This window comes from Chanodichthys erythropterus, chromosome 4, assembly GCF_024489055.1.
Source record: "Chanodichthys erythropterus isolate Z2021 chromosome 4, ASM2448905v1, whole genome shotgun sequence".
In the NCBI taxonomy this organism is placed as follows: domain Eukaryota; kingdom Metazoa; phylum Chordata; class Actinopteri; order Cypriniformes; family Xenocyprididae; genus Chanodichthys; species Chanodichthys erythropterus.
The window spans coordinates 6,639,688-6,656,774 of NC_090224.1; the positions used below are offsets into that span (position 1 = coordinate 6,639,688).

General features: G+C 35.9%; 1 protein-coding gene across 1 annotated transcript; it reads left to right on the forward strand.

Annotated features, from left to right (window-relative positions):
- The first annotated feature begins 5,310 nt into the window (after nucleotides 1-5,310).
- chga (chromogranin A) lies at nucleotides 5,311-17,003 on the forward strand. Its single transcript, XM_067383009.1, has 8 exons — nucleotides 5,311-5,507; nucleotides 6,244-6,293; nucleotides 7,373-7,466; nucleotides 9,727-9,795; nucleotides 10,032-10,115; nucleotides 11,398-11,703; nucleotides 14,554-14,921; nucleotides 16,475-17,003. Exons 1-8 carry the CDS (start codon nucleotides 5,462-5,464, stop codon nucleotides 16,556-16,558), a joined length of 1,101 nt encoding a protein of 366 aa, XP_067239110.1. The 5' UTR covers nucleotides 5,311-5,461; the 3' UTR covers nucleotides 16,559-17,003.
- The last annotated feature ends 84 nt before the right edge of the window (nucleotides 17,004-17,087 follow it).

Here is a 17,087-nt window from a genome sequence, read left to right on the forward strand (position 1 = left end):
TCTGTTGTATGTCTATTTCTCCAATGGTCTGTGCTGCTGCATGTGGCCCCTTTCCCCCACCTGGAATATCTCTGGGGTTCACTAGTTACCTGGCTAGTATCATAAGGGGGAAAAAAGTTGAGAATGATCAGTAGGAGGCCAGACTTCTCAGGACCATGCTTGGATCTTTGCTTGTTACAGTCTTGAGAGGGAGTCTTACGACTCCCCAGTGGATTATTTATTAAATATTACAAATAATTGTGTCTGATCTGTCCAGCTGCTACATGGTGGTTTCTTCACATTTATGTCCTTAATAAATATGTTTATGTTTTGTTAGTCTTTTTGATTTTGTCTACATTTGTCAAATCTTAGCTGAGTTTTCTTTCTTTGCTGTCCTAATGTGACATTGTCTAAAGTTGTCAGTGTCTAGCAGACTTGCTTTTTAAAAGACAAATGTTTAAGAAGACCAATATTTAAAAAGCTTTTGGGACTTACAGTGCACAGCATAAATGAGTACACCCCCCCCTGAAACTTCTGAAAGTCAGCAATTACTAAATTACTTAGAAGACACGTTAGGGTTCTTTAGAGATATAATGTTCCAGCAAGTCTGCTTGATCGATTACCAAAGAAGCATGTCAAAATTATTCAGGAAAATAAGATTTTCTTATCAAGGTGATAAAATGTTGTGTAGCAAAAATGAGTACACCCTCCTAAAAGTTACTAAATACAATGAAATACAATTTTTCTGGTGTAAGTTTAAGGCAATGTTTGATCAAGAGGTAAGTGTGTTGAAACAAAACATTTAAAGAGAAGTAATTTCTTGACAATTAAAAGTCTTGTGAATCATTCTCAAACTTAATGCTGACAACAATGGAAGCACTTGGGAGAGAACTGTCAGGAGACGTATTTCTTAGCACAAAAGAGGACAGTGGTACAAGAGGATTACCAAATCATTGTTTTAAGTGTGAAAATATAGCAAAAGTAACACATAAATTCAAAAACAATGGACTTGTGACAAGACCCATGAAATAATCAGGCCTTCATTTTTAAGCTTTCATTTAGTGATGAGGGATTTTTTGCTAGACAAAGAGCAGGAGAAATACCATGGTTGTTGTTCTCACTGGAACTACCTACTGTAGCCAAAGCACAATAAAGTCAGTCATTTCCAAAGCCCATATTTACAAAATATAGATTCTGGGAATCAATACTTTGGTCTCATGAGACCAAATCAATCATTTTGGATCTAACAGCATCCAAAATGTTATGGTGTTGCTAGAGGAGGGAGCCCGATCTCACGAAAATGCGTATCAATAGTACGAGTTTGTAATCTCGTAGAATATATACGCCAAAATGAGTTTTGGCGTGCTTATGGTACGCAGTTTTTCGCGTGCATCTGATACGCACTTTATTGCGTATTATACGTACGAACCCCCCACTCCCCCACCCCCATCCTAACCAAGAGTGTATCATATACACGCCATAAAGTGCGTATCATATGCACGCGAAAAACTGCGTACCATAAGCACACCAAAACTCATTTTGGCGTATATATTCTACGAGATTACAAACTCGTACTATTTATACGCATTTTCATGTGATCGTGTTGGAGGAGTACAGTGAGAAGTGCCTTGTTCCCACAGTAAAGTTCAGTGATAGTAAAGCTCTTATATAGGGATGTATGAGTGCTGAAGGTGTGAGGGAGTTCTGCATTATCAATGCTGTCATGAATTCCCACAACACTGTGTAATTTAATACACAAACTTGAAACAGAAGATGTTACCCTTTCCTCATTCCCTGCATTGTTGGGCATTTTTCAAACTTGACAATGAGGATACACATTCTCCCAAGGTGAAAAACCTTCTGTGGACATGTACTGCACTCAATCTTAACACTCTTGAGCACCTGTGGGGGATTCAGTAGAGACGAGTTGAACAACACTCCCCACTAAAGATAAGGGCATTTAAGGAGCTCATCATCCAGGAGTTAAACAGGACAGATGTGACTATTTGTCATGAACTTGTACTCTTCGTGCCAAGAAGGGTCAGAACAATATATTCAAAATTATGGAGGGCATACTAAGTACTAGAATATTATACATTTGTTGAATTAAATCTAGGGTGTACTCATTTCTGCAATCCTTAACTTAAAATTGGCTAATTTACTTATTTTATGGCTATTAATGACATATATTTCTTGGTTTTTGTTATATATATATGTTTAATACATTTTAGTTTTTCCATTAATTGTATTAGTGATCATAAAGGAAATATATCTTTTATTTGTATCTGTGCACTGTATCTGTGTTGTGTACACATATATTCATTTACTCTCCTGTATTGACACCTACTGCACCTAATATTGCCTTGATCGGTATCAATAATGAGCATGTCTCAGAACATGAGGAAAGGCTGGTGGGGATTGTCTTTTCAGAAGTAAAATATATTGTGAGTTGCAATTATTTATTTATTAAATACAATTAAAAATAAATAATTGTTTTAACCCAGCTCTTAAAATTACTTTCCATCATGGTTAAATTGTATTTTCATAATCAGAAATAAAAAAACAAGCATTTATAAAAAAAATAAAATAAAAAAAAAAAATATATATATATATATAATATATATATATATATATATTATGACTTTCACAACACTGGGTTTTGTTAGATGAATAAAACATTTAGTTCCATGTAAGTATGATATCCTCTGTGCTTTTCTCAGAAAGTAGTTAACCTATGCTTATGTAACTTGTTATGGCTAATCTGTTTGAAATGAAACAACAAAACAACAAAACAGCAAATTGCTCATTTAGTCTCTTGTTCAGCCGGATACTTTAAAAAAATAAATCGTCCATGCGGCTGAGAAACAGTGCTGCATAGTTTTAATATATTTCTATAGCTGTGACAAATGTACAATTTATGCATTTTAATATAACTTGATTAAACTATTGGAAAACTCCATTGTTACATTTAGTTTGTTTTTTGTCCATTTCAAACTGATATAAACAGGAAACAATACCTTGTTTCATCTCTGAGGGCCATTAGATGCAATGCATCACATGCACATACTCGTCCTCCAAACGACTGTTCGATTTTCATCCAATTTTAGTGTGTCCAGAATAGAGAAATAGCATTATGTTCTCATTACAAATCAATGGTCAACATGTCTGCTGCCTAAAGTGTTTTGCTTTTCAGCTATGTATATGTTTAACTCAACATAATTTTACTCTACAGGGATAAAATGTGTAAACGCGGCTGCCTCTAATGTGCCTATTATCAGAGCCCAGAGTCGTGCATTCTCTGTCATCTATGTACAATATGATAAATGAAGCCTAAATGGCTTGTTGAGATGCACAATGAATGACTGATAAACAGTTTTCATGAGCTACAAGGATATTTAACAAGTATTGCCATGAACAAAGCATATTTCCATCAAAGAAACCTATAAAAACATAAAAGGATACGTGGCAAACAAACAATTAAGCAGAATGTGAATTGATCCCACTTCTAATATAATCTGCTTTCTGCTCACATTCACATCCCCTGCCACTCTCTTTGCATCTTTACTTTGCTCAATAAATTAGTTGGTGGGGTAATCACATATGGTTCCCCTGTGGTCCATCATTTACTGTATATGCCAATGTTTAATGCTGTCCCTAATTGAATTACTTTCTGTTTTGAATGGCATGCACTACTGACCGACTTATGTTTAATATTCTGCACAAAGATTCATGCAAAACAATACAGTATAGCTTTACCTCAGCCTGTCATTCAGTTTGCTTTTAGAGGGACCAAATGACAGTTGCATTTATTTTCCTTTGATATTGTACTTAGTGTAAAGCATGATCTAGTCGCTCAGTGTGTAAATGTTATGGCATTTTTGTTGACATAAGTGACTGATATTAGTTTGGCAAAGCAGATTTGATCCATTCTGAGTCTGTTCTAGATTATGACCTTTGAATATGTATTTTTGAATTTTTAATATAAGTTTATATACAGTGGCATGAAAAAGTATGTAAACATTGATTCTCAATACTGTGTGTGGACCTGATAATCTACGACTGTTTTTTTTTGTTTTTTGATGATTGTTCATGATTCTCTTGTTTGTTCTGAGCAGTTAAACTGAGCTCTGTTCTTCAGAAAAATCCTCCAGCTCCTGCAGATTCATCAGTTTTCAAGCATTTTTGCATATTTGAACCCTTTCCAGCAGTGACTGTAGGATTTTGAGATTCATCTTTTCACACTGATGACAATTGAGGGACTCAAACTCAACTATTAAAAAAGGTTCAAACATTCACTGATGCTCCAGAAGGAAACACGACGCATTAAGAGCCGAGGGGTGAAAACTTTTGAATTCAAATATCAAGGTAAATTGTACTTAATTTTTCTGCCGGGAAACATGCAAGTATCTTCTGTTGGTTCCGAAGGGCAGTATTAAATGAAAAAACAATGATATTCAAAACAAAATAAGAAAAGTTGTGGCATCTTCATCCTGTTCAAAAGTTTTCACCCCCGGCTCTCAATGCATCGTGTTTCCTTCTGGAGCATCAGTGAATGTTTGAACCTTTTTTAATAGTTGTGTTTGAGTCCCTCAATTGTCCTCAGTATGAAAACACAGATCTCAAAATCCTACAGTCACTGCTGGAAAGGGTTCAAATATGCAAAAATGCTTGAAAACTGATGAATCTGCAGGACCTGGAGGATTTTTCTGAAGAACAGAGCTCAGTTTAACTGCTCAGAACAAACAAGAGACTCATGAACAACCATCACAAAACATAAAAACAGTCGTAGATCATCAGGTAACCACACACAGTATTGAGAATCAATGGTTCACATACTTATGAATGGGGCCATTTTAATAAATTTAGCTATTGTTTTGTCTTGTGAACTAAATGCAAACATCTTTTATGTAAAATATCTTACTCAGGATAAGTACTAACCAAAAAATAACATGATTTTTTTTTTATTATCCCTCTTATTTTATTAAAATAAGATTCTGCAAGGGGTTCACATAGCCTACTTTTTCATGCCACTGTGTGTGTGTGTGTATATATATGATAATGAATGTTTCTGTGTGATATAGAAATTATTAACCTTTTCTTTATCATTTATCATTATCTATCTCTATATATCTAATGTGTGTATATAGCCTATATGCATGCATATATTAAAGCAAAATGATTATTATTAACTTTTTTCTATAGGTGGTGAACTAAGCAGCTGTATTTCATACTGATGTCATTTCCTCTTCATCAAGTCTTCTATATAAAGGCGGCATCGCTGCGGTTGTGAGTAGTGACACTGAGGCATTGTGATCTGTGGATCTGGCGAAACAAATAAGAGCAGACGCCTTATGCGCATAATGCATCCATAAATCACGAAGTGTTTTCATTTACTCCGAGGACAGGAAAGTACTAACGTTCATTCGCTTTGGCACGACGGTTCATCACTTTAAGCAGAACGGTTGCACTTCGCATTACGAAAATGATCGCACGAGGATGCGCTGGTCTCGTGGTGCTGGTGAATTTTGGTAAGTGTGCAAGATGTGTAAATGATCACGTAACGTATTAAGTTGTTGTGGGAATACTTAGTGTTATTTTGGATGATGCGTTGATTGTGTACATTTTATAGTACATGTGAGCTGTTCTATGTCTCTGTCAGCACCAAGGACAGCGGATAAAACACTTGTGAGGAACGCGAATGGGCTTTCCACTTTTGACATTTGTACTCGTAATCGTGGTTTATGTGGCTTCGTAGTGTTAATATTTTAATCTTGGTTGGTAATTAATCCTCTTCGATATTTCTCACAGTAAACACAGGGTTAACGTTCTCATTTGCATATGTATACGGTCAGCAACATCAATTGAACAAATACAGCACAGCCAATTTTAATAACCGCTTGTTTATTAGTGTAAATCTCCCCACGCAGGTCCACTCTTGTTGTTTTAAGACATATAAAACATACAGCAAAAACAATAATGTGTCTGTTAACGCGTTTCGCATCGTCGTTTGATATTTTTAACGGTTTCCCTCAGATTACACACAGCGCGTGAAAGTTTCTGGACTGTACAAAGAACATGAATATTTAATGCGATAAGCACTGAGGGCGTTTATGATTGGTCGCCTGTTGCTAAACGACTCGCCGTAACAGTTACTTAACCCAAAGATGAAGACGTTAAGTCAACACAGGGTTAAATCTGTGCTAATCATATTTTACAGCATTAAGTTTTTGGTTTTTTTCATCAAAACATTCTTTCTACTTCTAGTCTTCTCAGTGCCTGTCTCCCCAGGTCACATGGATGATAAGGATGTGAAGGTACGAGTTTATAAAACATTGTTTTCACCAACAGAATGCTATTTCAGTTTCAATACTGTGCAGTATTATTTTAACGTGTATTTTGAGCAGCCTTTTGGAGCATAAGGATGCACAGAACGACAGCAGCAAGTCCATGTTGTCAGGAAGTGTGGAGGAAAGCAGCATAAGTGAGACAGTGACTCAACAACACGACTTCAGCCTAGTGACAGCTGGTGCCATGTGTACTTACTCAGAGGAGCTTGCCAACTACAGATGACTGCGAACTGTGCTTTTAAACTATGATTAACTGAATTTAAACTTAAATTGAATTTGGGTTGAATTCATTTAACTCAGATCAGATTGTCACATGCCTCTTTTTTGCTCTTGCCAATGAAAAACACCATAAGAGAGGGTCTGTTTTGATAGAGGTGAAAAGAAAATCCAGAAATGTATACAAATCTGATATTTTGTGGAAAAGGACATTGCTAATGTCAAGTTGCAAACAGATGCTGTTCTCCTCAGTAAAATGAAATGCCATTTCAGCAACACTTTGGCCTTACTGAGGGAGGCTGTTTTTCCCTGACAGCAGAGAAATGTTTGACTTTGGGGGAATGTGGAGGCAAACAAATCGCAGAGACTAGTGGGGGGATGAAAGCACTGAGGAAGAAATGACATTGATTGAAAGTGAAACGTAAGACAGTAAGGGTGGTTAGATATGGGAGGATTTGAGATATCATTGGCATGCTGCTGCTATTGTATGTCCTCTGTCACATTGATTTCATGAATGTGTAGAGTCCATATATACACTACCATTCAAAAGTGACTGTAAAGACTTTTACATTGTTACAAAACAACTGTTTCACTTGTAATTTGTTGTTTTGATCTTTCTAATAATCAAAGAATCACTACAGAAACAGTTTTAAATTGTAATATTTCACAATATTCCTGTTATTTATTATATTTACTGTAATTTACATATAAAAACATTTACATATAAAATGTATTAACTTTTAGCTTTTGAATGGTAGTATATATATATATGTGTGTATATAAAAATGTCATGCTGTTTCCTATCCCAACCTTTCTCTGTCTTTAAATAGGTGATGAAGTGTATTGTGGAAGTAATTGCGGATGCTCTGTCCAAGCCTCATTCCATCCCAGTGTCCCAGGACTGCCTTGAAACCCTCAGCTCTGGTGAGTGCCTGCAAAATTGACACCGGGACTGCTACTAGTTCCATACATTTAGCTGCGCTTGTGTGCAACTCTTCCCTATTATCTGCAGTGACCTTCCCGATATGATCAATATATGCTATCATTGCTGACTGCACGTTTCCTAAAGTTAATGGAGCAAAAGTAATTAATGACTTTAGCTTTGCCGTGCACTGCTCAGTCACATTGCAGGGTATTTTTCTTTGATACTTTAATAGTTGAAAAATCAATCATTCTATTAACATGGCAGGTATTGTTACTGAGATAACGCTTACAACAGTGAAATTAAACACTCTGTGAGAGGCTTACACAATGAGTCTAGGACAAAGAAACGGTGAAGGACAGAGATTGACAGAATGAGAGAGATGAGGACAGATGAGTGGAGAATTTACACTGCACTGTAAACCCGAATAAAAACTCAAAATATTTTAATTTAAGAAATTCAAAGTTTAGGTAAGCAGAACTGGCAGATTTTTATTTTGTACTCATACATTTTAATTGTTCTTGACATGTTTGTGTACACTAATTCATACATTTAATTTAAAATTTTCATGTAACCTCAATGTGAACTTTTTTATTAGTGTAAACATAGCTAGCTACAACAAGCTAATTCAGAAAATGCTAACTTGCTAACATGTTTACAATAGCATGGTATAGCACTTTCTGAATGAGTACAGCAATATAAAGCATTTAACATACTTGCTCTCAAACCAAGCCACATACACCACTTATCACCTGTGGTAACTCTCTAAAAACCCACAATAACAGAAAGTCTTGTAAATTAGCATAACAAAACATTACATTAATCTTGCACAAACAAAAAAAATAAAAACATTATATAACACTTAATTTTAGCATTTACTTTCCTTTTTGAGTGCCATGGGCAAAACATTAACTATTCGTCTAGTTCGTCTAAATGAAAAGAAATAAGTTCATAAAACTCCAAACAATTAAACAGTTGAGTTAACTTAAAATATATCAGTTCTGTGAAATTGAAAGGAAAGGAAATTGCCAAATATTCATAAAAGTTAATATGACTGAAAAAATTTGTTTAATTTAAGTTTGTCCTACTCAAATTATATATTTTGAGCGTTAGGGTTTACAGTGGTAAAATATTAGTATTTTTAACAGAAAAACAATGTAAAACTTATACTAAAAACAGTTAACTATAATCTGCCTTACCAAATACAGTCACAAAATTATTATGAGATATAATTTTACTTAATGTATTTTTACAGAAAAATATTGTACAAAATGTAATGTTATACTTTATTTTAAGGTGATTTAGTTACATTGTACCTACTCAAATAAGTACAAGTAATATTAATTAACTACATGTATTTACTATAGAGCTACAGTTAGGGTTAGTGTTTTGTTTAGGGTTAGTAGCTTGTAATAATGCATGATTTATTGTTATTACTATAGTAAGTACATGTAGTAACATGTAACTACCTCACCTTAATATAAAGTGTTACCAAATCTATTGCTTTTAGAGGTAAAATTTATGAGTATATAATTCACCTTATAATTTGTTGAATTTTATATCTAACAAGTACATAATTTATTGCAAAATGCTGTTACAATTATAATTTCTCATTTTTAAAAATTATACAAGTATAAAATATGAATCTCTTTATTATTCATAGAAAAGGGGGCATTCTCAAGATTTCCTTCTTGAACCCAATTTTATTATTAATACAGAAACAAACAGAAATAGTTCAAATAAGTTAGTGTATATTAAAGTAGCAGTAGTGAATGTAAAAATACACAGACACCAAAATGCCATGTCCTAATGCTTGTCCATTTTACGTCAACTCTGTACTTTTAATATTCTGTCAGCTACAGCTGCCAGTTTTCTACCATAAATTTAACAGATTGTGAATAAGCCTGGCAGAGAAATGAGACAAGAGAAATTTTAAGAGAGAAAGGATGGAGTACAGTGAATAGCATTGCCACGGTGTGAGCAGCCGACTCTGCATGCTCTCTTAGTCGGTCAGCAGAAAGGGAAAAGCTTGACTCAACGTTAATTCAACGAAAATCTCTCCTCTCCCCCTCTTTATTGCTTTCACTTTCTCTCTCTCTCTCTCTCTCTCTCTCTGTCTCACTGGGCCTGATGATTAATAGTGCTGCTCGGGAGAAAGCAGTACATTTCAGGGCAATTAACGCAAATAATGTAAAAATAAAGTAAAGTGCTGACTGCTGAAAATGTAGGAGCTGTGTGTGAGGTGTTCTGTGTATTTTGCAGATGACAGGCTTGTGAGCATCCTGCGCCACAGAAACTTTCTCAGAGAGATGCAAGATATCGCTGTGGAAGGTAAGAGGCAGATGCTTGACTGAGACAGCATGAACTAACTCTTTTTCCTATAGAGAAATGCTAATGACAGTCGGGTGCTAATGGCTTTTTTGGCAGAATTAAGTCATTTGAAATGTAGAGTGGATAATTGTATAACACTGTTGATGAACTCTGAAAGAGAATCCATAGATTCTGTTTTATTGCCAAGAAACTGCTATGTCTACTTGTGACCGTGTCCCTACCAAACCGCTTCTCAGGAGCCAGTGAGAGAGCACAGAAACACCCAGGAGACGCACCTTATCATGTGACCAGCCTCCCTAAAGATTTGAAGAAAACTGCAGGTGAGATTAATTCACTTCTTAATTGCCATGATACATGACTAGTCTGTTACATCTTTTTTTCCTATTATTATTAATTTTTTATATACTTTCTGCATGTGAAAGAGAAAAAAATGAGATTGTTCTAATCTTAGAATAAAAGAAAACAACCACATGAAAATGCTTCTTTGATTTTGCATTGATTTTCACACTTCAAAGGACAGAAAACAGTCATCCAGTGCTTTTGAAGGATATTTTAGTGTGAATCACTGTGTTCTGCTCTGTAGTGCTGCACTTAGCAGCTTTCTGACAGAATCAGGGCAGAGGGCACATCTGTCTCTTCTAGTGAGCATGGTTTCTTACTTGTGCAAATAACACACTAACTGTGGTACGGTGGTACTGAGCTTGAAATATTTCTTATGCCCACCCAGGACATGTCAGCACTCAAGTCTGTGGGCACAAGTATGTGGGGGCTAAATATCATTCTGTACTCTGTGTCAGAATCAAGTAAACACTGATTGTGTTTTAATCTTTGCTGTAATTTGTGAGTGGGTTATCAGTGTACTTTGTTATGCACCTCATTTGATCTCATTCAAAAATGCTGACCTTGAAAATTGTCATCTATTTCTATGATCTGCGTGCATTGCAAATACACTTTCATCTAGCCATTTGACTCAACTCATATTAAGCAATGTCAGTCTCCTTATTCAGGGAGGTAAGCAGTCAGTGGACACAAGGTTAACATGTTCTGAACACACCATCTATTTGTGTTTTTGCAAGTACTGCACTGCAGAAAGAAAGATTGATCCAAAGAAAAACCAGTCTGTTCCACAGCCTTGCACTTTAATGAAAACGCACTATAGTAGAATTCATTATAGATGAAACAAACCTGAAGGCTTTGACCTGAAAGAAAACAAAATTGAATAAAAGAATAATGCGGCATTCCACTGTAGCACCCGTGGTACAAATACCATTCAAAAAGAGACCTTAGGAATGCTATGGGGTTAAATCAATCTATCTATCTATCTATCTATCTATCTATCTATCTATCTATCTATCTATCTATCTATCTATCTATCTATCTATCTATCTATCTATCTATCTATCTATCTATCTATCTATCTATCTATCTATCTATCTATCTATCTATCTATCTATCTATCTATCTATCTATCTATCTATCTATCATCTATCTATCTAATCTTGCAGGAAACAAGAATGAATATTAGAATAAAACATACATTTTTTATTTTATTGATACACAAGTGAGCACTTAACCTCAACATAACCATTTGCCATCTAACAGATGATCAGTCAATGTTGGTCGCCTTGGAGAAGCCAGAAAAAGATGCAGAGAAGAGAGGAGCAGGAGAGGAGAGCTCCAGGGAGAGTGAGGAGACAGAGCAGGAGTCTAAAAAACGGAACCAGATTGCTGAGGAAGAGGAGCATGAAGAAGACGAGAGTCCTAGCAATCACATCTCCAGCTCTATAAACCCAGAGAAGAAAAGACAGGCTACAATAAGGGATGAGGAGAAACAGGAGGAGAAGACACTCTCCAGCTTGGAAAAGGAGGAGGAGGAGGAGGAAAACAATCCGGCTCACCATAAAGAGGGTAATGATGAATGTGATATGTGGGATGCCATATGTGCTACTTTCTGAGTTTATATTTGTGTTTAGAACATCATTCATTATATGATATAACAAGCAGCAATCTGCTCAGGGGGCCTCTAAAAGTCAGGGCCCTCCTGCTGAGAAGCTTGTGGTGGCTCGATACCTGGAAACAAGTCACTGCAGATGTACAGTTGATAGATGAACAATGCTTGAATGTGTGCCATCAATACTGCCACAATGAGAGAGAGGGAGAGAGAGAAATGTAATCTGTTCCACAGCACCGACTGAAGACTGATGCTCTATACTACTCGATTTCCCAGTTTAATTCCAATTCACACTCCCAATTCAATTTGATTTATGACTCCAATTTGATTAGATTTGAGACATTTCTGATTCATCTGGGGGTATTTCAGCTATGTCATGTCCACTTTGCTTGAATATGAAAGAACATTTCTCTCTGTTAATGCAGTATATAACACATGAGTTCAGACTGTTTCAAACCAATAACTGATCCTGAAATATTCATTAAAGGGATAGTTCACCCAGAAATGAAAATTTGATGTTTATCTGCTTACCCCCAGGGCATCCAAGATGTAGGTGACTTTGTTTCTTCAGTAGAATACAAATGATGATTTTAACTCCAACCGTTGCCGTCTGCCAGCCGTGTAATGTTGGTCAATGGGAACTTCTTTTATAAGAGTAAATAAAACATGCACAGACAAATCCAAATTAAACCCTGCGGCTCGTGACGACACATTGATGTCCTTTGTGTGAGAAACCGAACAGTATTTATATAATTTTTTACCTCTAATATACCACAATTTCCAACTGCGTTCAGCATTCGCTTAGTGAGGTCTGATTGCGCTCTGATAACGGCAGTGATGTCTCGTGCATATACTTCAATGAGTTCTAGACATCACTGCCGTTGTCAGAGCGCGATCAGACCTCATTAAGCAAGTGCTGAACGCAGTTAGACATAGTGGTGTATTAGAGGTAAAAAATTATATAAATACTGTTCGGTTTCTCGCACAAACCGATCGTTTCATGTCTTAGGACATCATTGTGTCGTCACGAGCCGCAGGGTTTAATTTGGATTTGTCTGTGCATGTTTTATTTACTCTTATAAAAGAAGTTCCCATTGACCCACATTATACGACTGACAGACGGCAACGGTTGGAGTTAAAATCATCATTTGTGTTCTACTGAAGAAACAAAGTCCTCTACATCTTGGATGCCCTGGGGGTAAGCAGATAAACATCAAATATTCATTTTTGGGTGAACTATCCCTTTAAAAGAACTGACTCACAAGAGTCATTTGTTTCATTAATCAGACTTAATTGGTTACGTTGTATGTTTTTGATTCTCTAAAAAACAGCTTATCAGAATAATTTGTTCAGGAATCGGACATTGGTGACATTTTTTGCATTGCGATTAACTCAATAGAGTTTTTTTGCCATTATTTTGTCTTTTGATTATATTCAAAATAGATTTCATGAATCAGATAAAATACATGTATGATTTCTGTTTATATATATATATATATGTATTTATATATATATATATATTACAAAAACATTAACTAAAAATTTGCTGTTTTATGAAAATAAAATATTGTAAAATTATAATAAATAATTATAAATAAATGAGTTATAACATCAGAAAATCAATATTTTTTTACCTATCCCTAGTCATGGTATGACATCACTTATTTAGCATATTTACAATTGTTATTTGGCAATTAATGGTACAATGTAACTTTTTTTTGTTCAGAATTTACAAAATCTAGTAAATCATCAATCCATCTTCCAACCGTGTTTTTTTTTATCCTGAATTACAATGGTATGGCTATAGTAATATGCTATATATATGGCATATATTCTGACTATTTTAGATCTGGTGGGATGACCACCGCTGCGGAGTAGCTCAGTACCTGTGTTGACTAGTCATATGCATAAACAGAAAGAAGTAGCTCTGACTACAATGTTCTTCCACAAGATGCATGCAGTTTTGTTTATTAACTGCTAGAGTGCCAAAATTCATAGTGTACCTTTAAATTACACAATTGCAATATGAATGGCCTCAAATGTCCATAGTCCATCCATGATCAGGTGTATACAGCTGTAACTCCAGCAGACTTTACAAATAGCCATAATGCTCCTACTAACGATTTGCCACCTTCCTTTATATTCAATCAATAGCAACATAATCACTACTTTTTGAAAAGTGTGAGTGTGAGTAACAGGGGTGTCCAGGGAGAATTCATATAACTGTCACAACTCATTTTGCTGAAGAGGTTCGGAATAACAGCAGGAGATTGTGTCTACAGCAGGACAAGGTTAAAAAGAGGAATCAGGAGGGAGGGATGGTAAATGAAGATTGATAGGGGAATTTAGCTTCGCTCCATGAACAGGCCAGTGTGACAGTGCCTCCATCTATGAAATGAAATCCACGCTGCGCTGTCGCCCGCTGAAACGATTCAATAATTGATGTTGGAGATCAGCCAGCTGCCTGCAGCTTGTTAAAAGTGGCCCTCAGATCTCAGAGGAACATGGCAAAAAATGCCAAACATTTTGGGTGACTTTGCTTTAGTGTATTTGTTAATAGAAACAATGATTTGGGAATCTCATTAATACAGATAGAAGGGCAGGATGAGGGATTATTTTTCAGGATAAGCGGCATCCAGCAGTAAGCAGCGAGCTGGCAAGTGAGAGTGTTTCATTTAGAAGAGTGCTGTTTTTGCTGATGCCGCACAAAAGTAAATGTGTGTGTGATAAGAGAGAATAGAGATACAGCGAGATAGAGAAAGTATTGTATAATAATCATAACTTTGTTCTTTTTTTTTTATCTGAAGGGGCAACAACCACAGATGATCTCATAGCAAATCCCAATGTAAAACAATCCATCTTGGAGGACAGAGAGGAGCACAAGGAAGCTGAAACAGAGAGAACACATTCAAAAGAAGAGCAGGAAGAAGAGGAGAAGAAGAGGAGAGAGGTTGGAGTGAAGCCCTGGAGCCACGTGAGCAAACTGTCCCACAAGAGATTAGAGGCAAGCCCAAAACTAGACGAGCACTGGGAAGCGCCACACCACTCTAAGGAGAGAGAAGATCAGGAGGGGGAGCTGTGGAGGAGCCCAGAGGAGCAGGAGCTGCAGCTCATGGCACGAACTGAACCACAGGACAAAAGAGATGAAGAGGGCAGCGGCAGCAGGAAGACAGGGGTATGACGATATTTGACTTTTTTTTGACATTCTTACATAAAAGTAGAATTCATCTTCATCAGAATCAGGACAAAAGCACGTACATCACCGGCAAAAATATGCTCAAAGATGGGTGCTTGACCAAAAAAATATTAATAAAAAGTCAGCACACCAAAGTTGGTCAAACTCCAAAAAGGACCAACCATCTTCACTTTCAAATGAAAATAATGGCAGTGAGCGATACCAACGAGTATGAGCTGAAGAAATTGCCGTAATAAACGTACTTCACGCGGCTCCGGGGGGTTCATAAAGTCCTTCTGAAGTGAAGCGAATCGTTTGTGTAAGAAAAATATCCATATTTAACAAGTTATGAAGTGAAATATCTAGCTTCTGCCAGTCCACCACAGCTTTTTGAACTGCGAGAGTTTTAAACTTTCTTCATAAGTTGAATATGGAAGGCGGTCTGGTGGTATATTTTCCTTCAAAACTTGTTAAATTTTAATATTTTTCTTATACAAACACATCGCTTCGCTTCACTTCAGAAGGACTTTATTAACCCCCCGGAGCCATGTGAAGTACGTTTATGATGAATGGATGTGGATGGAGGGGCTTTCTTCAGCTCATACTCGTTTGGTAGCATTCACTGCCATTATAAAGCTTGGACGCGTCAGGATATTTATTAATATTTCTCCGATTGCGTTCATCAGAAAGAAGAAAGTCATATACACCTAGCATGGCTTGAGGGTGAGTAAAGCTTGGGGTAATTTTCATTTGAAATTGAACTGATCCTTTAAATGTATTAAAATAGTGCATCCAAATCACTTTAAGTCAAATTATACGATATGACACAATGTATAAGATTTATACTGTTTGTCTGGAAAAAAAAACACCAATATGTAAAACCTCATTTTAAAAGCTTAAAATTTGTTCAGGCATCACCAAATCATATATTATATATCACACTGTGTATAATTAAATCTCTAATATCATCAGGTTTTTGTTGCTCTGCAAATAAGGTCAGATTTTTTTTCTTAAATTAATCATTTTATTTAGCAAGGATGCATTAAATTTATCAAAAGTGACAGTAAAAACATTGAAAAAATTTTTTTTGCAAATGTTCTTTTGAACTTTATATTTTTCAAAATATCCTGAAAAATGTAATGTAAATGTATATGTGTTTTCATACAAATATTAAGCAGCACAACTAACATTGATAATAATAAGATATGTTTTTTGAGTACCAAATCAGCATATTAGAATATTTTCTGAAGGATCATGTGACTGATGACTGGAGTAATGATGCTGAACCTTCAGCTTTCCCTTCACAGGAATAAATTACATTTTTCAAATATATTAAAACAGAAAACAGTCATTTTTACATTGTAATAATATTTCACAATATTGCTGTTTTTACTGTATTTTTGATAAAAAAAATGCAGCCATGGTGAGACTTCATTCAAAATCCAATAAAATCTTTCCGACCCAAACATTTGAATGGTAGGGTATAAATATAAATGTTCATAAACCATTATAAAATTCACTAATGGCCTGATGTTTCTCTCCTCTGTCATCAGGATGCTGAGATCGAGAGTCTGGCTGCCATCGAGTCTGAGCTAGAAAGCGTGGCTCAGAAACTTCACGATCTGAGACGAGTCTGAGCTGCTCCAGCTCTCCCTCTCTTTCCACTCTGCCCTTCATCTCTCCTTCAGTAGAAAGGCATGTTAACTCTCACCTTCTTGCTCAGTCCACAGCAGCGCAAGCTTTTATCTCAGCGCCGCAGATTCTCTGCTCATTCCCTCCACGTGTAATATGAACCTCAAAGCGACTCCTCTGGTGTCAAACATTAAGGTCTTGAGTCAGATCGCTTCTTTTCCCAGCTTGTCCGCTTTGCTTTATCGTGCTTGCTTCCTGAAGAAATTTGGGCACTGAGTACATATATAATGTAAAATATTTGCTAAAAACTACCCAGAATTGTCACACTAGGTTGAAATTTTAATATACACAAAGGTACATATCTGAAAGATTGCACCTGATATATATGGAGTCTTATGATCCATAGGCAATAATGTTTTTATTTGATATGGTGACAACTGTAGTTAAATGCTTTTTGGGATTCAAGAAAAATAAAGTTCAATAAGAAGTGTTTCAAACTGATTCCATGCAATGTTTAAAGTGTGAGTCAACTAA